Source organism: Bombyx mandarina, chromosome 10, assembly GCF_030267445.1.
Source record: "Bombyx mandarina strain Sakado chromosome 10, ASM3026744v2".
Taxonomy (NCBI): domain Eukaryota; kingdom Metazoa; phylum Arthropoda; class Insecta; order Lepidoptera; family Bombycidae; genus Bombyx; species Bombyx mandarina.
In genome coordinates, this window is record NC_143217.1 from 8,219,125 (window position 1) to 8,242,038 (window position 22,914).

At 39.3% G+C, this 22,914-nt stretch overlaps 1 protein-coding gene across 1 annotated transcript in view; it reads left to right on the forward strand.

The window, feature by feature from the left end:
• Nucleotides 1-22,914, forward strand: part of LOC114239609 (fibrillin-like protein dumpy) — a 111,461-nt gene that overhangs the window by 49,229 nt on the left and 39,318 nt on the right. The window contains 40 exon segments of the mRNA XM_089730535.1: nucleotides 294-584; nucleotides 661-1,821; nucleotides 1,953-2,288; nucleotides 2,377-3,639; nucleotides 3,793-4,098; nucleotides 4,739-5,053; nucleotides 5,165-5,482; nucleotides 5,579-5,890; nucleotides 5,972-6,283; nucleotides 6,364-6,675; nucleotides 6,756-7,070; nucleotides 7,235-7,549; nucleotides 7,634-7,960; nucleotides 8,042-8,353; nucleotides 8,547-8,867; nucleotides 9,122-9,436; nucleotides 9,518-9,841; nucleotides 9,971-10,285; nucleotides 10,373-10,705; nucleotides 10,780-11,079; nucleotides 11,223-11,546; nucleotides 11,732-12,673; nucleotides 12,764-13,699; nucleotides 14,087-14,398; nucleotides 14,775-15,083; nucleotides 15,162-15,476; nucleotides 16,253-16,573; nucleotides 16,647-16,961; nucleotides 17,154-17,483; nucleotides 17,566-17,874; nucleotides 18,124-18,426; nucleotides 18,513-18,692; nucleotides 18,695-19,150; nucleotides 19,287-19,598; nucleotides 19,700-20,035; nucleotides 20,166-20,771; nucleotides 20,997-21,623; nucleotides 21,707-22,018; nucleotides 22,108-22,437; nucleotides 22,533-22,832. Coding sequence (XP_089586661.1) covers nucleotides 294-584; nucleotides 661-1,821; nucleotides 1,953-2,288; nucleotides 2,377-3,639; nucleotides 3,793-4,098; nucleotides 4,739-5,053; nucleotides 5,165-5,482; nucleotides 5,579-5,890; nucleotides 5,972-6,283; nucleotides 6,364-6,675; nucleotides 6,756-7,070; nucleotides 7,235-7,549; nucleotides 7,634-7,960; nucleotides 8,042-8,353; nucleotides 8,547-8,867; nucleotides 9,122-9,436; nucleotides 9,518-9,841; nucleotides 9,971-10,285; nucleotides 10,373-10,705; nucleotides 10,780-11,079; nucleotides 11,223-11,546; nucleotides 11,732-12,673; nucleotides 12,764-13,699; nucleotides 14,087-14,398; nucleotides 14,775-15,083; nucleotides 15,162-15,476; nucleotides 16,253-16,573; nucleotides 16,647-16,961; nucleotides 17,154-17,483; nucleotides 17,566-17,874; nucleotides 18,124-18,426; nucleotides 18,513-18,692; nucleotides 18,695-19,150; nucleotides 19,287-19,598; nucleotides 19,700-20,035; nucleotides 20,166-20,771; nucleotides 20,997-21,623; nucleotides 21,707-22,018; nucleotides 22,108-22,437; nucleotides 22,533-22,832 — 16,278 coding nt within the window.

The following is a 22,914-nucleotide window of genomic DNA, read 5'->3' on the forward strand; positions in this document are numbered from 1 at the left end:
TTTTTTTGTGTCATGCTTTAGTCTTGTTAAAGGTAGTGACTCATGGCCTACCTCCGGCCATGTAAAGAGTATCATTTTTTAGGGGTACCGATGGGGTATCATTCCTTGGTACTTGTTATACCTGCCAGCTTACTTGTAAATGTCGTTGGCGTAATTTGGGCTACCGCTACAGTTTATTTAAATATGTTTTTATTTATTAAAAGGCAAAGTCTCCTCTATGTTTTTATAAGGAGAATTATATTGCGAACTATTCAGGCGTAATGCACGGTACATTGAATTTTCGTATGTTTCAGTTCAAGGCTGTCGTTCAGATAACGAGTGTGCCAATTCCGAAGCGTGTATAAATGGTAAATGTGGTTCTCCATGCCGTTGTGGTATAAACGCTGTCTGTGACGTGATTAACCATCGAGCATCTTGTAAATGTCTACAAGGATATACCGGTAATCCACAAATTGGTTGTGAACCACCAACAAATCCATGTAGTCCGAACCCTTGTGGAATAAATGCATTATGTGAAATCGACAACGGGAATCCAATTTGTTACTGTCCAAAAGGCTTAACCGGAAATCCTTTCAAGAATTGCAGTAAGTATAAATAATTTATGATGTTAAATTCATAATTTTATTTGAAATATGTATTTATTTCGTTGAAATATTTTAGTCCCAGAAGGAAACGAATGTGAACCAAATCCATGTGGACCAAACTCAGGATGTCGACTAATAGATGATAAGCCAGCCTGTTTCTGTCTACCAAATTACGAAGGGAGTCCGCCAAGAATGCCATGCAAATTACCAAACAATCCCTGTAATCCATCACCTTGCGGTCCTAACACTCAATGTACAGTACTGTCTAATGGATTTTCAAAATGTTCTTGTTTACCTGGTTATGTCGAAAGCCCGAATACTGTTCGTGGATGTATTGAAGCACGAAACCCTTGCGAACCGAGTCCCTGCGGAGTCGGCGCTCGATGTGATCCAAACAAAACTCCATCTTGTTTCTGTCCAGAAAATACTGTTGGAAATCCATACAAATCATGCGACAGTAACCGTGGATATCTTCCACCAGTTGCAAATGTTCTCTGTCAGCCAGGACCATGTGGACCAAATGCGGATTGTTTTGTTAGTAGCAATAGAGAAGTGTGCTATTGCAAAACTGGTTTTAGTGGTGACCCATATCTGGGTTGCCAAAATCAAATAAGTCCTTGTGCTCCCAACACTTGTGGACCACGAGCAATCTGTCAAGTAAAGTTTGATGGGCAAGCCTTCTGTGTGTGTCCTGAAGGAAGTGTGGGTGATGCTTATAGCATTGAAGGCTGTATTTTACGGGAATGTGAGGTCGATGATGGCTGTCCCACAAATAAAGCATGCATTGGATATAGTTGCCAAGATCCCTGTCCTGGAGTATGTGGGTTGAATACCAAATGTCACGTAGAGGCTCATCGACCAGTATGTTTCTGTGAAGAAGGTTTCATCGGAAATCCATTAATATGTTGTCTTCCACCCGAAGATCAGAAATCAATATCACCATGTAACAAAATACAATGTGGAATTAACGCAATCTGTCAAGAAGTCGGAGATAGAGCCGTTTGCTCTTGTCCACTTGATTTCATTGGTGATCCAACAATAGAATGTAAGCCGGAATGTATGATGAACTCCGATTGTTCCTCGAACGAAGCTTGCATTAACAAAAAATGTATTGATCCTTGTGCATCTGCCAACATCTGTGGAATAAATGCTGTTTGCCTATGTTCAGATCATACTGTTTCTTGTCTGTGTCCCGATGGTTATATAGGAGATCCGTTAACTCAATGTATATACAAACGTAAGTAAATTTTTCCTACCATTAACTTTTGAAGGTGTTTTATAAAATAGATTATAATTGTCTGACGTGATATTATACTCAAAATCTTTACTATGGATAAACACATATTTAATTAAGTTTTCTTTTTTCAGCTATAATAATTGTACCAGATAATTCTACAGCGCAACCTTGTTCACCAAATCCATGTGATCAAAATGCGCCTTGTGATACTTATGGTAACCAGTTTGCAATTTGCGACGCATGTGTTGGACTGAATTCTTTAAATAACCCTTCGTGTAGACCGGAGTGCGTTTTGAATTCGGATTGTAGTTTTGATAAATCTTGCTTAAGGAACAAGTGCTTGAATCCTTGCCCTGGTTCTTGTGGTATAAATGCAGAATGCACAGTTTACAATCATGATCCGGTTTGCCAGTGCGTGAATGGTTTCGAAGGGAATCCATACGAACATTGTAAGCCAAGTGTCCGGCGTAAGTACATATTTTATAGCTTATTATTTCTTAGCTAATTATTCATACAACTTGCAGCCATATTAAACTAATAAATTTATGTTTGCAGCTATCACACATGAAACTTGCAACAATGTGCAATGCGGTGCAAATGCAATTTGTAGAGACTTCAATGGTGCTTTAGCTTGCCATTGTCTGCCCGACTTTTATGGAAATCCTTATATTTCGTGCCGACCGCAATGTGTTGTTAACAGCGACTGTTCACCGGAATTGGCTTGTTTCCACAATAAATGCGAAGACCCTTGTACAAATGTGTGTGGCATAGGAGCTTTGTGTAAAACAGTCAATCATCATGCCGTGTGCTATTGTGAATCTGGACAAATTGGAGATCCTTATGTTAGATGTCAAAACGCACCAGCGTTGCCTCCTTCTTTATCTGTATGTGATCCATCTCCTTGTGGGCCTTACAGTCGTTGTCTTGTTTCATCTAACGGTTTTGCAATGTGTTCCTGTTTACCAGGACATAAAGGGATAGCCCCTATGTGTCAACCAGAATGTGTCAGTAATGCAGATTGTCAACAGATGGAAACATGTGTTAATCAACGATGCATAAACCCTTGCCTCGGTAGTTGTGGTGTTAACGCTGATTGTGTTGTTGTTAATCACAACCCAATATGTACCTGTAGTCGAGGAAAATCTGGTGACCCCTTTGTAGCCTGTACTGATATAACAGAAGTGGTGCCTTCCGAAACAAATCCATGTGTACCTTCTCCATGTGGGCCGAACTCCGTTTGTGAAATTAAGTCGAATCATCCAGTATGTTCATGTCGACCTAACTACTCTGGTACTCCACCGTACTGTAGACCTGAGTGTGTCATAAGTCAAGAATGTCCTTCTAACAAAGCTTGCATCAATGAAAAATGTTTAGACCCATGCACAGGGGCTTGTGGTAATAATGCCAAATGTGTTGTAATTAATCACACGCCGTTATGTAGCTGTTTAGATGGATATAAAGGCGACGCATTCGTAGGATGCAATGCAATTTCAAAGGACGATACCGAGACTCTTTGTAATCCTTCACCATGCGGAGAGAACACAATCTGCAATGTAATAAACAATATTGCACGCTGCTCATGTATTCCGCCCAACATAGGAAACCCGTATGCGGGGGGATGTCGACCAGAGTGTTCATTAAACTCAGATTGTCCGAATCATTTGGCTTGTCTGTCAAACCACTGCAGGGATCCATGTAAGGATCTATGTGGTGTTAATGCGGAATGTATAGTGACTAATCATGTACCTGTATGTACATGCTTTAGAGGCCACGAAGGAGACCCTTTTATTGCATGCAATCGTCAAGAACAAAAACCACGTAAGTCTAATTGAAAGCGTAACTTATTTTAAACTATGATAATTTTTCAAATGGAGTTCCATTCGATAACTTTGAATTTCAATTTAATCTTAGAATAGCAAGGAACATTATTCAGTCCAAATTTAATTAATGAAGACATTTTTCGTATCACAGAAAATCCAGAGAGTCCTTGTGAGCCTTCTCCGTGCGGAGCGAACAGTGACTGCCATATAGTGAGCGATCGAGCGGCATGTTCTTGTCGTCCGGGCTACTTGGGCGCGCCACCAGCTTGTCGTCCTGAGTGTGCAGTCAACTCAGATTGTCCTGCTACTAGAGCGTGTATTAATCACAAATGCAAAGATCCATGCATAAATAGTTGCGGTATTGACGCTCGTTGCCATGTTGTTGGACACAATCCTATTTGTACGTGTCCCGAAAATCTCTCGGAAGGTGATCCATTCATTAAGTGCACCAGAAAATGTGAGTCCTTATTATGCCTTAATTTCATGATAATTTGAATCAATTTCAGCAATGAAGTGATTTTGATCTGCTTACTGTTAAGCCAGAAAATAATAGCAAAAACTCAAGAAACTAAAACTAATGTTCATAATAATTTAACATTCGCGGCTTTATTGTCCTATTCTTTGCTATTAATTATAAGATTCGAATATACGATTCTAGATATTTTGAGTCACTAGACATTTACTACAATATTCCGAATAAATATTAAGTCCAATATCCGAAGGCCGAAATACCTATTAAACACGAGATCACACGAATTACTTCTACGATGAAGAAATAGCATCTTGTAAAAAGTAAAAGCCGTAAATATTTATAAATTTGCGTAATTATTGATGGTAAAGCATATTTCATTTTGTTGAGCTAGCCTGGTACCATACCAACTATTTTTGCCGCGAAGCAGTTACGCGTTTTGGTATGAAAGATAGGACAGCCGTTATTCAATGTAATACAAATTTGGGTCTAACAGCTCACAGACAGTGAAGGTATTAACGTGTTGCCTATGGGTTACGGTAAACATATAGATAAATAACCATGAAAGTGAGCCGTGTTGTTAGATCGACATTTCTTAATGCGTCTTAATACTAGACGTTTTTTTTAGCCATTATGCCGACACATACTGATCCGTGCTTGATGTCACCGTGTGGACCTTACGCAGCATGTAGAAATGAAGATGGACGTGCCATATGCGCATGTGAACCTGGAACTCTTGGAGCACCACCATCCTGCCGGCCACAATGTGTTATTAACCAAGATTGTCCTTTAGCGCTGGCTTGCCTCGGCGGTAATTGTGTAAATCCGTGCATTGGTTCATGCGGATTTAATGCCCGATGTTCTGTGCAAAATCATCGTCCAGTGTGTTCATGCGACGACGGATTCTCTGGTGACCCATTCGCAGGATGCAACCCAATTGAAAGTAAGTACATTTAGCAGCATGTTTAAATTATTTGTGTTATATCAAACTGCTTGCCTTTTTGTCTGTAAATCTTTTTGTACATATAAAATGCATGCTCAAATATTATTTCAGTTTCTAAAGAAGCACCTCGTCAACCTTGTCATCCTTCACCTTGCGGTGCTAATGCGATATGTCGAGAAAAGGATGGTGCTGGTTCTTGTACATGCTTAGATGATTTTTACGGTGACCCATATAGTGGTTGTCGCCCTGAGTGCCTTATGAATACAGACTGTGCTAGGGAAAAATCTTGTTTTAATAACAGATGTATAGACCCTTGTTCTGGAACTTGTGGACAAAACACTCAATGTAGAGTTGTAAATCATGCTCCTTCATGTTACTGCTTATCTGGATTTACGGGAAATCCTCTTCACGCATGTGTTCCTGTTAAACGTAAGAATATTTTTCTCTTCTTTATTTATGTACATTTTTATATTATTTTTCTATCTTTATATTCTATAATCTTTTTACCTTTTATTTCTTATGTAGCTTTTCCGGATAATCTGGATCCTTGTCACCCTTCGCCTTGTGGACCATATAGTAAATGCCGAATATCAAACGGTCATGCTGTATGCACATGTCTTGACATGTGTATCGGTTCTCCGCCTAATTGTCATCCGGAATGTATTGTTAGTTCTGATTGCCGCTCAGATAAAGCTTGTATAAATCAGAAATGTCAGGACCCTTGTTCTGGCATTTGTGGCATTAACGCGAAATGCCAAGTGGTGAATCACAATCCAATTTGCAGTTGCTTAAGTGAATATACTGGCGATCCGTTTGTCCGGTGTTATATTGATGACCGTAAGTCTTTTACTTATTTAATTCCGTGATTAAATTCGTTTTTATTTAATATTTTTTTCCTAATGATCATGTTTTTGATAGGCCAAATGACGCCGATAAATAATTGTGTTCCAAGCCCTTGTGGTCCAAATTCACAATGTAAGGAAGTAGACGGAGTAGCAGTTTGCTCATGCATTGAAAATTATGTGGGTCGTCCCCCTAATTGTAGACCAGAATGCGTCATGAATGTTGAGTGTTCGGGGAATTTAGCATGTATAGCGGAAAGATGCAGCGATCCTTGTCCTGGTTCTTGTGGGTTCCATGCGATTTGTACTGTTGTGAATCATGTGCCGACGTGTACTTGTGATCATGGGTACACAGGTGACCCCTTCTCTGGATGTTCATCTATTCCTTGTGAGTTATATTTCAAAGCAATTCGATATTAAATTACAATGAAAAACAGCTCGCTTACTGAAACAAATTTAAAATTTTAGCAATAGAACCTCAACTGCAAAGTCTTTGTTCTCGTTCACCGTGTGGAGCTAACGCAATATGTAAGGAAAGGAACGGAGTTGGATCATGTTCATGTTTACCTGATTATTACGGAGACCCATATATTGAATGTCGCCCTGAGTGTGTTTTGAACTCAGACTGTACTAAAGACAAGGCTTGTATTAACAACAAGTGTAAAGATCCATGCCCTGGTGTTTGTGGTATGAACGCCGAATGTCGCGTAAATAATCACGCGCCTTCGTGTGCATGTCTACCTGGGTACGAAGGAAACCCATTTTCTTCATGTTACATAAGTAAGACATTTAATTAATATAGTTGTCAATTGAATCTATTGAATCGAGTCGGTTGAGTACATACAAAATTTAAATTTTAGGTACCTTCGAAGATCCAGTAAATCCTTGTGTACCGTCACCTTGTGGTCCTTACAGTTTATGTCGTGAAAATAACGGACACGCAATATGCTCTTGTCAGGAACATTACTTTGGTTCACCGCCTTTTTGCCGCCCCGAATGTATGGTCAGCAGCGATTGTATGCCAAATAAAGCTTGCATTAATAAAAAATGCGTGGATCCATGCTCAGGTGCATGTGGCAACAACGCTAAATGTACAGTCGTAAATCATAATCCGTTATGTAGCTGCCCCAAAGATTACACAGGCGATCCGTTTGTACACTGTTCTTATGAAACAAGTGAGTTTTTAAATGATCTTGATAAAAATAACAAAATAATCGTTTAATAAAACATAACTGTGAGATTTAATGAAATAATGCTTAGTAACAATTACAAAAGCTTCCACTTTAACTAGATGTACTCCAGATTTTGGAACAATACAATTTTCAAACACACATTTTAGGACCAGAACCAAAACCGTCAGGAAATCCGTGTATTCCTTCCCCTTGCGGACCTCACTCGCAATGTCGTGTAATAGGAGAGACGGCCGCTTGTTCTTGCCAACTCGGATTTATTGGTCGTGCTCCTAACTGTCGGCCTGAATGTATATTCGATGAAGAATGTCCTAGTAATCTAGCGTGTGTCCGAGAAAAGTGTGCTAACCCTTGCGAAGGTTCATGTGGGTCAAACACTAATTGTGTTGTCATCAATCATAAAGCAGTCTGTCATTGTCGTGAGAGCTATACTGGCGATCCTTTCAGTGGATGTTACTTTATAGGTGAGTTCCTTGTAGAGAAAATATTGAAAAAAATATATTCGTAATTAGGTTTCATTCTGTAATTATAATAATCTGTTTATCCAGTAACCGTACCGAGTGAAGAAGAAACAAATCCATGTAATCCGTCACCATGTGGTCCAAACGCTCTATGTAAAGAACGAAATTCTGCTGGATCATGTACTTGTATACCTGATTACTTTGGAGATCCGTACTTAGGATGTAGACCCGAATGTGTCACTAATAACGACTGCACCTTCGACAAAGCCTGTTCGAATAACAAGTGTGTAGACCCGTGTCAAGGAGCTTGTGGCATAAACTCGCAATGTACAGTAGCACACCATAATCCAGTTTGTCTTTGCGTAGATGGTTATGAAGGCAATCCTGCGGTATCTTGTCATCCACAGCGTAAACGTAGGTTATTCGATATGATTTGAAGTTTAAATTATTAAATTGAAGTAACAGTTTAATTATGTGATTGATCTTCTATTTTAGCTCCACTTGCGGATACAAATCCTTGCATACCTTCGCCTTGTGGACCTTATAGTCATTGTAAAGTGGTCGATGACCACGGAGTGTGTTCATGCCAAGAGGGATATATTGGATCGCCTCCTGCATGTAGACCGGAGTGTGTAACAAGTACAGATTGTCCGCAAAATCAGGCATGCATTCGACAAAAGTGTAAGGATCCATGTCCTGGAACTTGCGGCACAAATGCACGATGCTTAGTGATAAACCATAATCCAATTTGTACGTGCAAACCTGGTTTTACTGGAGATCCGTTCAATTTCTGTCAATTAGAACAAAGTAAGAAACACCACCACACACGCAAAAATAAAAATTTGAATAAAAATTTATTTGATTTATTTGATTTTACAAATACTATTTCAATTTTGCTTATGTTTCATTATTTCAATCTATCTTGCCTGATTCATTTATTATTTTCTTTTATTTGTATATATGTATTTTCTGAACTTTATTGTTTTTCTTTCTTTCTTAGAACCTATCATAGAGGGGCCTAAAGGAAACCCATGCATTCCTTCGCCATGCGGTCCATATTCTCAATGTAAAATAATCGCAGATGCGCCTGCATGTTCATGCTTGCCCAATTATCTTGGTGTTGCACCAAACTGTAGACCTGAATGCTCGATAAATGCTGAATGTCCGGGTAGTCTTGCATGTCAAAATGAAAAATGTGTGGACCCATGTCCTGGGTCTTGTGGTTTTAACGCTGAATGCTCCGTAGCAAATCACGTAGCATTATGTAACTGTATACCCGGATACTCTGGTGATCCATTCAGTGGATGTTCATTATTTCAACGTAAGTTTTGTCAGATGTATATTAAATTTTCAATTTAATAGAATCTTAAAAATTTATGTGTATGGCATTTAAAAATTGGAAGAAACTTTTCTTATGTTTATGAAATGAAAAAATTGAAATCGATTCTACAAACAAAGCAAGGACATACTTTATTCATTTAAGTTCCAATAAAAATGTTCTTGCTGCATTCACGGGACTTTTTACATGTTTTTTTGTGCTATTTTGATTTTACAAATCTTATTTTACTTTTACAGATATACCAGAACCCCCACCCAATCCATGCAGTCCTTCTCCATGTGGAGCTAATGCTATTTGCAAGGAAAGGAATGGAGTAGGCTCTTGTACTTGTTTACCAGAATATTTCGGAGATCCATACACTGGTTGTCGTCCAGAATGTGTTTCTAATTCTGACTGCGACCGTAATAAGGCTTGTTCAAATAACAGATGTAAAGATCCTTGCCCTGGTACTTGTGGTATTAACGCTGAATGTAGAACAGTAAACCATTCTCCAACCTGCTCTTGCTTAACGGGATACACCGGAGATCCTTTAGTGAAGTGTGACTTTGAAAGTAAGACCATAAACTTAAGTTACTTTGTGTTTTCCTTTTTATTAAAATGTGAATTAATTAAATATTACTTAAAATCTTCAGCTATAACGGAAAAAAATGAACCAGTTCAGAATCCATGCAAACCATCGCCTTGCGGCCCCAACAGTCTTTGTAAAGTTGTGAACGGTCATAGCGTTTGCACTTGTGATACTGGTTATATTGGCACACCACCCTCTTGTCGTCCAGAATGTCTTGTGAGTGTGGAATGTTCCCAAGATAAAGCATGTATAGGGAAAAAATGTCTGGATCCGTGTCCCAATACATGTGGCCTCAATGCTCGTTGTCAAGTAATCAATCACAATCCTGTATGCAGCTGTACGCCTGGATTTACGGGAGATCCGTTCACTAAGTGTAATCCTGAAGAACGTAAGTTTATTTTTAGTTACAAAAACACTAAAACTGGTCATTGATCATTTTTGTGCACTAGTTATATATTGCATATATGTATTGATACTAATAAGCAACAATATTGTTATGGATTTACCATATTTTCAGGAATGGTACAATCAAATCCATGTCAACCATCACCATGCGGACCGAACGCAGAATGTCGAGTAATCGGTGATCAAGCAGCTTGTTCTTGTTTACCGAATTATATTGGAAGAGTACCAAACTGTAGACCCGAATGTACGATAGATGCTGAATGTCCTAGCAACGCGGCTTGTATCAATGAGCGTTGTAAAGATCCTTGCGAGCGTGCATGTGGTGTAAATGCCATGTGCTTAACTGTAAATCACAAACCGATTTGTTCTTGCCAGCAAGGTTTTACAGGTGACGCATCTATAAGTTGTGATCAACTTATCATATCATGTAGGTATCAATAAACAAATTTGAATGATGATGAGATGGTTTAGTAACAATAGAATTCATACTAAGCTAATGTTCTCTGTATTTTAGCAACCGAAATGACGCCGACATCAAGTCCATGTACTCCATCACCCTGCGGGCCTAATGCTGAATGCAGAGAACATAACGGAGCCGGAGCATGTGTTTGCTCCGAAGGCTATGAAGGAGATCCGTATAGTCCACAAGGATGTCGAAGGGAATGCGAGAGTAATGATGAATGTGCACCTAATCTAGCTTGCACCCGATATAAGTGCATTGACCCATGTCCAAGAACATGTGGACAGTTGGCGCAATGTATAGTAGAAAATCATGCACCAGTTTGCAGTTGTCCTCGTGGTTATACTGGAGATCCATTCTTCCAGTGCAAACAAATATTAATGGACCGTAAGTGTCTTTCAAACAAAAATTTAACGTGATTTTATTTTAGAATTCATTTAATAGAGTTTTGTCTATTCTAGCATCCCCTCCGAAGAACCCTTGTGAACCAACGCCTTGCGGCCCCAACAGTCAATGTAGACAAGTAAACATGCAAGCTGTATGTTCTTGTCTTCCAAATTATATTGGATCTCCACCATCATGTAGACCACAATGTGTTGTAAACAGCGAATGTGACACATCGAAAGCTTGCATTAATCAAAAGTGTGACGATCCTTGTCCAAACACGTGTGGACTTAGAGCTCATTGTTTGGTTAAAAACCACAATCCGATTTGTACTTGTCCAGTGGGAATGACAGGGGATCCATTTACACAATGTTATCGTGAGTATATTAATTGTTTAGAATTCACTATTTTATATTCTATCCATACTTTATCGGACTACTTAGTAGGACAATATAATCAATATTTTTTTGCCCTTAGCACTTAAATTTGATGTAACTTGTTACTTTTATTATATTTTCAGAGATTCCGCTTACAACTGAACGACCTCCAACATGTACTCCATCTCCATGCGGACCACATTCTCGATGTCAGTTGCTAGCCAGTGGACCAGCCTGCTCTTGTTTACCAGGATATGTGGGTTCACCACCTTCGTGTCGTCCCGAATGTACCATTAATTCTGAATGTCCTGCTTCATTAGCTTGTGTGCGTCAGAAATGTGAAGATCCATGCCCTGGCTCATGTGGAGTAGATGCAAATTGCCATGTTCTAAATCACGTTGCCATATGTGTTTGCAATGAAGGTTTCACCGGTGATCCATTTTCAAGATGTCTACCAATAAGTGGAAGTGAGTATTCCAAATATAATTGGAAAATTTAGACATATTACACATTTATCATACACTTAATCATTTGATTTTAGGAATAAATCATGTTTTTCTGTATTGATGTAGTGTAATGTAGATTAAAGTAAATTTCATGGCATATCGTAAAATAAATGATACATTTTTTACAATATCAAGTATTGTTTCAGCACCTACAACGCCAGAACCATCAGATCCATGTAATCCCTCACCATGCGGGCCAAATGCTCGTTGTGATAACGGATTCTGTACATGTTTACCAGACTATAGTGGAAACCCTTATGAATCATGCCGACCTGAATGTACCGGCAGTCAAGAATGTCCTAGGGATAAGGCCTGCTTTAGAAACAAATGTCGGGACCCCTGCCCTGGAGTGTGCGGGCTTAATGCTAAATGTGATGTTATAAACCACATTCCGACTTGTTCATGTATATCAGACTTTACTGGAAATCCATTTACACACTGTAACAGAATAGAAGGAAAACAAACTGATAAACCAAGAGACCCCTGCCATCCTTCGCCTTGTGGACCCAACAGTATCTGTAAAACTGTTGATAACGCTGCAGTGTGCGCCTGTTTAGAATCTTTCCAAGGAACACCGCCAGCTTGTAGACCTGAATGTATTGTTAGTTCAGAATGTCCATCAACCAAAGCTTGTGTTAATCAAAAATGTATAAATCCTTGTATAAACGCTTGCGGCGTGTCAGCACGCTGTGAAGTTATAAATCATAGCCCTATATGCAGTTGCAGTCCTGAACAAACAGGAGATCCTTTCAAGAGCTGTTACGATGTTGTAAACACACCACCTGAACCAATCGATGCATGTAATCCTTCTCCTTGCGGACCAAATGCTCAGTGCATCCAACGTAACGAAAAAGCCAATTGTAGATGTTTGGAGAATTACATTGGCCAGCCTCCTAATTGTAGACCCGAATGTGTTATCAATCCCGACTGTCCATCTAATCAAGCATGCGTAAGAAATAAATGCATTGACCCGTGTCCAGGTTCTTGTGGTATTAATGCTGATTGTGTGATAGTAAGTCACACAGTTTCATGTATCTGTAGAGAAAAATATACTGGAAATCCCTTTATGCAATGTGTTCCACAAGAAGGTAAATATGAAATATCGGTTGACATAAATAATAATAAAAAATATACATAGTCATTAATATATTTTTTAAATAACTCAACTTTTTTTCTAGAAATTGTCACGAAGCCTTGCGATCCCTCACCTTGTGGTGCTAATGCTCTGTGTACCCAAAGAGAAGGAGCTGGTTCCTGTTCATGTTTGGAAGGTTATCAAGGAAATCCTTACGAAGGCTGCCGTCCCGAGTGTGTGCTCAGCTCAGATTGTCCAGCTGATAAATCATGTATTAGAAATAAGTGTGCAGACCCATGCCCAGGAATTTGTGGTACTAATGCAGAATGTAACGTCATCAATCATGTACCAAGCTGCGCATGTCTTAAAGGATACTCTGGAAATCCATTTACCCAATGCTCTAAAGATGAACCTATAGAATTTAGTCGACCATGTCAACCATCACCATGTGGGCCTAATAGTGTCTGCAGAGAAAATGGAGGATTAGCATCTTGTGAATGTCTACCAGAATATATTGGTGCACCTCCAGACTGTCGACCAGAATGTACCGTTAGTAACGAATGTCCATCAGATCGCGCATGTCATAAACTGAAATGTGCGGATCCTTGCAGAGGTACATGCGGTATAGGTGCACATTGTCAAGTTGTTAATCATAGTCCATTATGCAGCTGCCCAGCTGGTACTTCTGGTGATCCCTTCAAGAGATGCTTTGAAACTGTACTTTATGAACCAGGACAGCCGGTGCAACCATGTCAACCAAATCCTTGTGGCCCATACAGTGAGTGTCGTGCTCTTAATGAAAATCCATCATGCTCTTGTATGCAAGGATATGCAGGTGTACCTCCAAACTGTCACCCGGAATGTCTTGTGAATACGGACTGTCCTTCTCATCAAGCGTGCATCGCTGAAAAGTGCACAAATCCTTGTGAAGGATCATGCGGATTTAAAGCAGAATGCCGAGTGCAAGACCATATTCCGATTTGTAGTTGCTCAGTTGGATATTCCGGTGATCCATTCATCCAATGTTCTGAAGTTATAGGTAAGAAAACTAAAATATACTTGACATTTTAAAAAAGAACTCATTTTTAAAGCTATTTGAAGTTTAATAAATTTACTTTATTCATACTTGGAAAATAAGTGAAGCTGTTAGGATTTTTTATTATTGCATAAATGGGTGAACAGTTCAATTTCTTTTATTGCATCAATGGCCCATCTGATGGAAAGTGGTTACCGGAACCCACAGAAATCGCAGCGTCAATGCCAACACCCATCTTGAGATATGAGGTCGTAGTTTCATTTTACTGTATAATAGCTGCCTGACTGCTTCGCGGTTGGAATAGGCCATCTGTTTATTATACATCCTTACGATCATAAAGTTACCTGAAAACGCTACCTGTTCAGATTTAAGTGTTAAATGTTTTTGCAGTTACACCAACACCTTCCCCAGAGCCTTGCAACCCATCACCTTGCGGAAGTAATGCTTTATGTAATGCTGGTCTCTGTACATGTGCACATGGTTATTTCGGAGATCCATACGTCGGTTGTAGGCTTGAATGCTCGACCAATGGTGAATGTTCACCTACGCGTACTTGTCAAGGAGGAAAATGTGTTGATCCATGCCCGGGAGCTTGCGGTACTAATGCTATCTGCTCAATCAACAATCATATCCCGTCTTGTACTTGCCCACCGAATACTTCCGGAGACCCGTTCACTTTCTGTACTGAAGTCGTTCACCAAGGTTGGTATTTTGCAATTTTATCAACTTCTGTATTTTTTTCCTTACCAAATGCTAGTACACTCGAAGAAAAATTGTTAGCACTAGCCCTAGCAAGTGCAGTGCTTCACTGAATCCACCACCGGATATAAGTTATAATAACATCCTGATGACATTGGAGTCGCCAACATCACAAGACCAATGGTGATTTGGAGCTCCAGTGTAATATCTGATAGAAACTTCGGAGAAATACCGTAGAACGAATACACATTTGACACCTCCCTCATTTTTAAGATGACCAGAGTTTCTCCTAATGTTAATTGCTCAACGGTATCCGTTACTAAATGCTGCTACCGAGATGATATATTTCTGAAAACTATCATATTCCATTAATTTTCAGATACACCTACTTCGGCGTGTTCTCCTTCGCCATGTGGTCCATACAGTGAATGTTCCGTAAGCGCAAACGGTGCTGCTGCCTGCTCCTGTAAATCAGGTCATGTTGGGTCGCCTCCATCTTGTAGACCTGAATGCCTCGTTAGTGCGGAATGCAAACTTCAACAAGCTTGTATCGATCGCCGTTGCCGTGACCCTTGTGAAGGTGCTTGTGGCCGTGGTGCGCGCTGCCAAGTAATCGCACATTCCCCGATATGTACCTGTAATGATGGTTTTACCGGAGACCCATTCTCATATTGTTACCCGGCACCAGGTATTGTACCAAAAATGTTTAAGTTAAATAAAACAAAATTCGTTGCATACTTTAAATAAATAAAAATGTGATTTTTAGCCACCCCACCCACACCTATTGACCCTTGCCAACCATCACCATGTGGACCCAATTCGATGTGCGTTAATTCTGGTGAAACACCTGCGTGCAGTTGTCATCCAGGATTTATAGGAACGCCTCCAAACTGTCGACCTGAGTGTACAATTAGTGCAGAATGCCCTGCCACTCTGGCGTGTGTTGGACAAAAATGTAAAAACCCGTGTGAACAAGCTTGCGGTCCACGTGCTCTCTGTTCGGTGGTTGATCATCGTGCAACCTGCGCTTGTGAACCCGGATTAGAAGGTGACCCATTCCAGGGTTGTTCTCCAGCACGAGGTAAGATATTAAAATGTGAAAATATGATTTAATATTTTTTCGAGATTTAAGACCTACAGATAAAAAACAGAATTTCAAAACAAGGAGAGGACAGTTAAATTAATATGATATTTGCAAGAACTTATTTTAAATGTAAAAATGTACAATGAAGGTAAACAAAAAATAAATGTGACATTAATCCTAAAACATGTTACAAAAAAAGAATCGCATTTAACACTTAGCTTTGCAAAGCGTGATACAGGAAAATCAGGCTTGAAACATGTGCTTTTGTTAAACAAAATTAAATTGTAAAATCATGCCTCACCTGGTTACTAATTTTAATAGGCCTCCATGAATGTTATTACTTTAGGGCTTTGTGACGACCATGCCAGCCGCAGGGCCCAGTGGTGATTTCATGAATGTTGTGCCTATTTATGTGCTTCAAACATAAGGATTTTTGGAAAAATAATTACGGTTTTGTTACGATAATAAAAACGATATTTTCTTCGAAGAATTCAAACGGGTTGTAACACATTTTTAATTATATGACAAAATAATGCCTATGCTTGAGATCGGAGCACGCGGAGATAACCTAGCACTTACAGTAAGCTTGATCCATTCGTCGTGATGGTCGCTTTGGACAGTGCCGCTAGAGATAGTGACGCTGTTCCCGGACTTGGATAAGGAAGTTATTAAATGACGCCGAGCCCAGCCCAGCTTCAACTAACGCTTCGGATAAAGGAAGTGCTTCCACGGTGGTTAAAAATCTGGTAAGTGAATTTTGATTTACTTTTCAGCTCCGCCAAAGATTGAATATTTAAATCCTTGTGAACCTTCGCCTTGTGGCGCGAATGCAGTGTGTAAAATCCAAGGAAATGCCGGTTCGTGCACTTGTTTGCCTGAATATTTTGGTGATCCATATCAAGGATGTAGACCAGAATGCTTAACAGATTCTGATTGTCCACTGGTATCATCTTGCAGCAGAAACAAATGCATAAATCCTTGTCTCGGTGCATGTGGTGTTAATACTGAATGTTTCGTTAACAACCACAAACCGATGTGCAATTGTAAGAGTGGTTTCACAGGAAATCCAATGACTATATGTTCCGCACTAAGAGGTGAGTTTCACACAAAAATTTGAGGAATACTATTTTGTATACGTTTCGTGATATCAAATGTGGCAATTTTCAGAAAATGATGTTTACATTGAAAATGTTTGTAATCCTTCACCGTGCGGTAACAATGCAATTTGTAAAAATATAAACGAACAGCCTGTGTGTTCCTGTTTGGCGAATTTCATTGGATCTCCGCCAAATTGTCGACCAGAATGTATTGTTAATTCGGAATGCAAACCTAGTAAAGCTTGTATAAATCAGAGGTGCATCAATCCTTGTCCAAAACCGTGCGGAAAGAACAGTGAATGTAAGGTAATCAACCACAGTCCCATATGCAGCTGCCGCCAAGGCTACAGTGGGAACCCATTCACAATGTGCAACCTAGTTCTTCGTAAGTATACTTTTATCATATAAACGTAAATATCTGATTCACATATTATTATAATTTTTACTGTTTTCAACGTAAAATAATACAATTCAAAATAATTTTCCATGTCTTAATTACTTAATTTTATACCTGTTGTAAATGTGCATTAAATAAAATTACGCAAAACAATGATGCTAGTTTTCATTATTTTCACAGAGACCTTACCAAGTGTAGTTGAAACGTCCAATCCATGCTCACCGTCGCCATGCGGCCCATACTCTGAATGCCGTAACAACAACGGATTAGCAAGCTGTTCTTGCTTATCAACCTACATTGGGTCTCCACCGTTTTGCAAACCAGAATGTGTTGTTAACTCGGATTGTCCGAGTAACTTGGGATGCATTTCAGAAAAATGTAGAGATCCTTGTGAGGGCTCATGCGGCTTATTTGCGAAATGCTTCGTAAATAACCACGTACCGGTTTGTTTATGCCCGGAAGGTTTTACGGGAGATCCATTCAGTCAATGTGTGGAAAAGCCTGTGAAAGGTGAGTCTTTAACTCACACCTTTCTATTCGTAACAATTTTTTTTATTGAAATCAGTTCATATAATGTATGTATTTTTAACAGAAATAACTCCAACTCTTCAATTAGACCCATGTCAACCAAGTCCTTGTGGACCCAATACTGAGTGTAGGAATGGCGTTTGTTCGTGTATAAATGGGTATCACGGAGATCCTAATTTAGGTTGCCGACCTGAATGCGTCTATAATGCCGACTGCCCCTCCGATAAAGGTTGCCAGAAAAATAAATGTATCAATCCATGTATTGGCACCTGCGGAGTGAATGCTATTTGTGATGTGATGAACCATATTCCAATGTGCTCTTGCCCCAAAGGAATGGTCGGAAATGCATTTGTGGAGTGTAGAGCTGTTGCAGGTAAAGTACACATTATTATGACTTAATATTATTGTTTCTTTTTAAATTAAAATTATTACTTGTTATCATCAAATGAGAAGTCGCTGGATCGAAAATTATCATTTTAATTTTTTTCTCAGCCTACGATAGTGGGTGTTATTATGAGATACGTGTTTTCGTATGTTTCTGTTGATGACATGCTAACAATATTTTATTTAATAAGTTGGCAATATTTAATCTTAACATTAATATGTCCCTATATTATTTCAGTGACAGCTACAAGCCCGTGTAGTCCATCTCCTTGTGGACCTAATAGTCAATGTCAGCAAAGTAATGGACAAGCAGTATGTTCATGTGTACCTGGATATAAAGGCAGTCCGCCTACTTGTAGACCTGAATGCGTAGTCAGCCTGGAATGTCCTCTTAATCAAGCTTGCAACAACCAAAAATGTCTTAATCCTTGCATTGGAGCTTGTGGCGCTGGAGCTGTCTGTGATGTAATTAATCACAACCCAATATGCACCTGTCCACCTTCGTTTACTGGAGACCCATTTGTTAGATGTTCAGTCATAGGTAATCATATTTTTTACGAACGTAATTCATTTACTCTCGGCATAATTTGGTTGATCACTTTATTAGTTTCTTTTGGTTATTTTCAGTTGCGGTAGAACCAACGGTAAACCCGTGTGAGCCGTCACCTTGTGGACCTAACTCTATTTGTAAAATAAGTGGAGAGAATCCAATTTGTGCTTGTTTACAAGATTACAAAGGGACTCCTCCAAATTGTCGTCCAGAGTGTATCAGTAACAGTGAATGCGAGTACCATCTAGCCTGTCAAAATAAAAATGCATTGATCCGTGTCTTGGTACCTGCGGGTCTAACGCAGAATGTAGAGTAGTTAGTCATGCCCCAAATTGTATCTGTCAAGTAGGATATACTGGAGACCCTTTTGCTTACTGTAGTATGTTAGCAGTAATGGATTACACAGAAATTCTGACACCGTGCAGTCCTAGCCCATGTGGCGCTAACGCTATTTGTAGGGAACAAAAAGGAGTTGGATCATGTCAATGTTTGGACGGTTATTCGGGCAATCCCTATGAAGGTTGTCGACCAGAATGTGTCGTCAATTCCGATTGTCCTCTTAATAAAGCTTGTTCGAGGATGAAGTGCGTCGATCCTTGTCCAGGAGTATGTGGTTCAAATGCTTTATGCCTAGTTAACAATCATATGCCAACATGCATTTGTCAGCCGGGATATACCGGAAATCCGTTCGGATATTGTACTATTATGCAAGAACGTAAGTACCATTTTTTTTATATTCCTCATATTTTTTCTGACTTAACGCTTCTTTTGTAAATATAAAATTTAAAACATGTAGTTTTAGTATCCTTAAAATTCTGAAAATTTTTTGATTTATACCCTATTATTTTCAGCTCAAGTAGTGGAAACAAATCCTTGTAACCCTACGCCCTGTGGTGCCAACAGTCAGTGCAAAGAAATAAATGGACAAGCTGTATGTTCCTGTTTACCTTCATTTAGTGGTTCCCCACCGAACTGCCGACCAGAATGTGTTGTAAGCTCGGAATGCCCACCGGATTTGTCTTGCAGTTCACAAAAATGCATTAATCCCTGCGAAGGCGCATGTGGAGAAAACGCTCGCTGTAATGTAATTAATCACAGTCCTATTTGTGTATGCAAGCAAGGATTAACTGGAAATCCTTTTACAAGATGCTATCCAATAACAGGCATGTATCAATTTATTATAAAAATTATGAAATTGTTATAACAGGATCAAATTCTTGTTCCATTTTTGTTTGAAGTTTAAGTTTATGTTATTTTCTTACAGTTTCTAAACCGCCTCAAAATATACCAATACAAGATCCGTGCATCTCTTCGCCATGTGGACCATACGCAGAATGTAGAAATATAGAAAATGCTCCATCTTGCGCTTGTAAATTGAATTATGTTGGAACTCCACCTAACTGTAGACCGGAGTGCACTATAAACTCTGAATGCTCTAGTAACCAAGCGTGTATTAATGAAAAGTGCCGCGACCCGTGTCTTGGTGCCTGTGGAATTAATGCTCAATGCTCTGTATTTAATCATGTCGCACAATGTAGTTGCATTGAACAACACACTGGAGATCCTTTTACTCGTTGCTCACCTGCAATAGAACAAGACGGTGGGTGTTTTTTTTAATATGAAACCGTTAAAATACAAAATGTGAAATTTTGAAATGTTATAAAATGAAGCATGTTCGTTAATTTTGCAATATCAAACAAAATAATTGTATTGCTGAATATTTTTTCTAGAATTCTCGGAACCTGACCCATGCAACCCATCGCCCTGTGGAGCAAACACAGAATGCAATAATGGAATTTGTACATGTTTGCCTGATTACCAAGGTGACCCGTATTTTGGATGCAGGCCTGAATGTTTGCTCAACAACGACTGTCCTCAAGAAAAGGCTTGTGTGAAGAAAAAATGTGTGGACCCATGCTTTAATACGTGTGGCACAGACGCAATTTGCAACGTGTATAATCACTTGCCAATGTGCTCGTGTCCAAATGGATTTACAGGAAATGCTTTTCTACAATGTCGACCTATAAAGAATATTGAAGAAATAAACCCATGCAGTCCTTCGCCTTGTGGTCCAAATAGTCAGTGCCGAGAAGTTAACGGACAAGCGATTTGCTCCTGTTTCCCCGGATTTTTCGGAGCTCCTCCAACTTGCAGACCAGAATGCATATCGAGTGCTGAATGTGCATTAAACAAAGCTTGTTCTAATCAACGTTGTATTGATCCTTGCAAAGGAAATTGTGGTACAGCGGCCACATGTCAAGTTATTAACCACAATCCTATATGCTCGTGTCCACGAGGATTCACTGGCGATCCATTTTCGAGATGTTCTGTTCAAGGTAGCCTTTGTTTATCAACAATATTTTTAGAGTTTGAATCACCAATAAACGCTTCAAATTTATACCTCAAGATCATTGCGTCATCATGGTGTAACACTGCAATGCCATGGATTGTAATTCGGCAAATATCTAACCGTGTAACCGCATCCAATAGCTCATTTGTTCCAATATTTATTTATTTATTGATCTTGTCATAATATAACATTTTTTTTTGTCGCATTACAGAAGAAGAAATACCTCAATATGTAAATCCTTGTGAGCCATCACCTTGTGGACCGAACTCAATTTGCAAAGAAGTTGGTAACTCGCCATCTTGCGCTTGCTTGGAAACATACTTAGGCCATCCACCAAATTGTCGACCAGAATGTATCGCAAATTCAGAATGTCCTAATAGTATGGCATGTATGAATCAAAAATGCAAAGATCCATGCCCCGGTTCTTGCGGATCTAATGCAGAATGTAAGGTTGTGAGTCACGCGCCGCAGTGTATTTGTTCCCCTGGTTATACAGGAGATCCATTCATAGCTTGTATAGTGCAAGACATACCTTTGACGCCATGTCAACCTTCACCTTGTGGTCCGAATGCAATATGTAAGCAGCAAGGAAATGCCGGCGCTTGTGTATGTTTACCAGAATATTTAGGAAATCCATACGAGGGCTGTCGTCCAGAATGTATAGTTAATTCTGACTGTGCAACCAATCTAGCATGTATTCAAAACAAATGTAAAAATCCATGTAACAGCGCTTGTGGCCTCAACGCGATATGTAATGTCATAAATCATTCACCAAAATGTGAGTGTTTGCCGGGATTAACTGGAAATCCATACCAAAACTGCTATGAGCAAAGCGCAGGTTTGTGTTAATTGATTTTTCGTATTTGATGAATCGTATTCCATTTAAGTAGAGATTATTAAAACAATGTTTTCTTGACACAGATACTCCTTCGGTTACGAAAAATCCTTGTACGCCTTCGCCGTGTGGTCCCAACAGTATATGCAAGATTAATAATGAACAGGCTGTGTGCACTTGTCAACAAGATTTCATTGGAACACCACCATCATGTAAACCCGAATGCGTGGTCAGCTCTGAATGCTCGCAACAACAAGCTTGTATTAAAAAAAAATGCAGAAATCCTTGTGAAGGTGTTTGCGGACAGAACTCTGAGTGCAAAGTTATCAATCATAGTCCCATTTGCACATGTCGTGTACATTACACCGGCGATCCATTTAATGGTTGTTCTAAAATTGGTATGTGTTATTTTACTATAATATAGAAAACAAATGTAACTATAGTTGATAGGTTAAATATTCACGACAATTTTATTTATTTATTTTAGTTGCTGCTGAGATTATTCCTCTGCCAACAAATCCATGTCTACCATCTCCGTGTGGTCCATTTGCACAATGTCGTGATATAGGTGGATCACCTTCATGTTCTTGTTTACCTCTCTATATTGGCCAACCTCCAAATTGTAGACCAGAATGTACTATCAAAACCGATTGTCCTAGCGATAAATCGTGCATCAATGAAAGATGCGTAGATCCGTGCCCTGGGTCGTGTGGAATCTACGCAGAATGCAGAGTTCAAAATCACGTTTCAATCTGCACATGTCTTGAGGGTTACACAGGAGATCCCTTTAATGCATGTGTACTGAAACCACAAAAAGGCAAGTGTTTGATTCTATATACCTTTTCTTGTTTTTAACTTAATTTTCTAAAAAATTTGTTGAATATTTCAATTTATTGTTTTTTATTTAAACAGATCCTGTTCCTTCTGATCTTTGTAATCCATCACCTTGTGGACCAAATGCCATTTGCAATGACGGGATATGTTCTTGTCTACCTGAATTTCAAGGTGACCCGTACTTTGAATGTCGTCCAGAGTGCACGATAAGTTCAGAATGTCCGATGGATAAAGCTTGTGTTAAAAATCATTGCGTGGATCCATGTCCGAATACATGTGGTACTAATGCCATTTGTCAAGCAATAAATCACATGGCAGTGTGTACATGTCCGGCAGGGATGTCTGGCAACGCATTTATACAATGCAACCCTATAAAAGGTAAAAATAATAGTTATTACAATTCCACACTTAGTAGTGTCGTGTAAGATATAACAGAATTGTAAGTCTTTTAACATGTGTT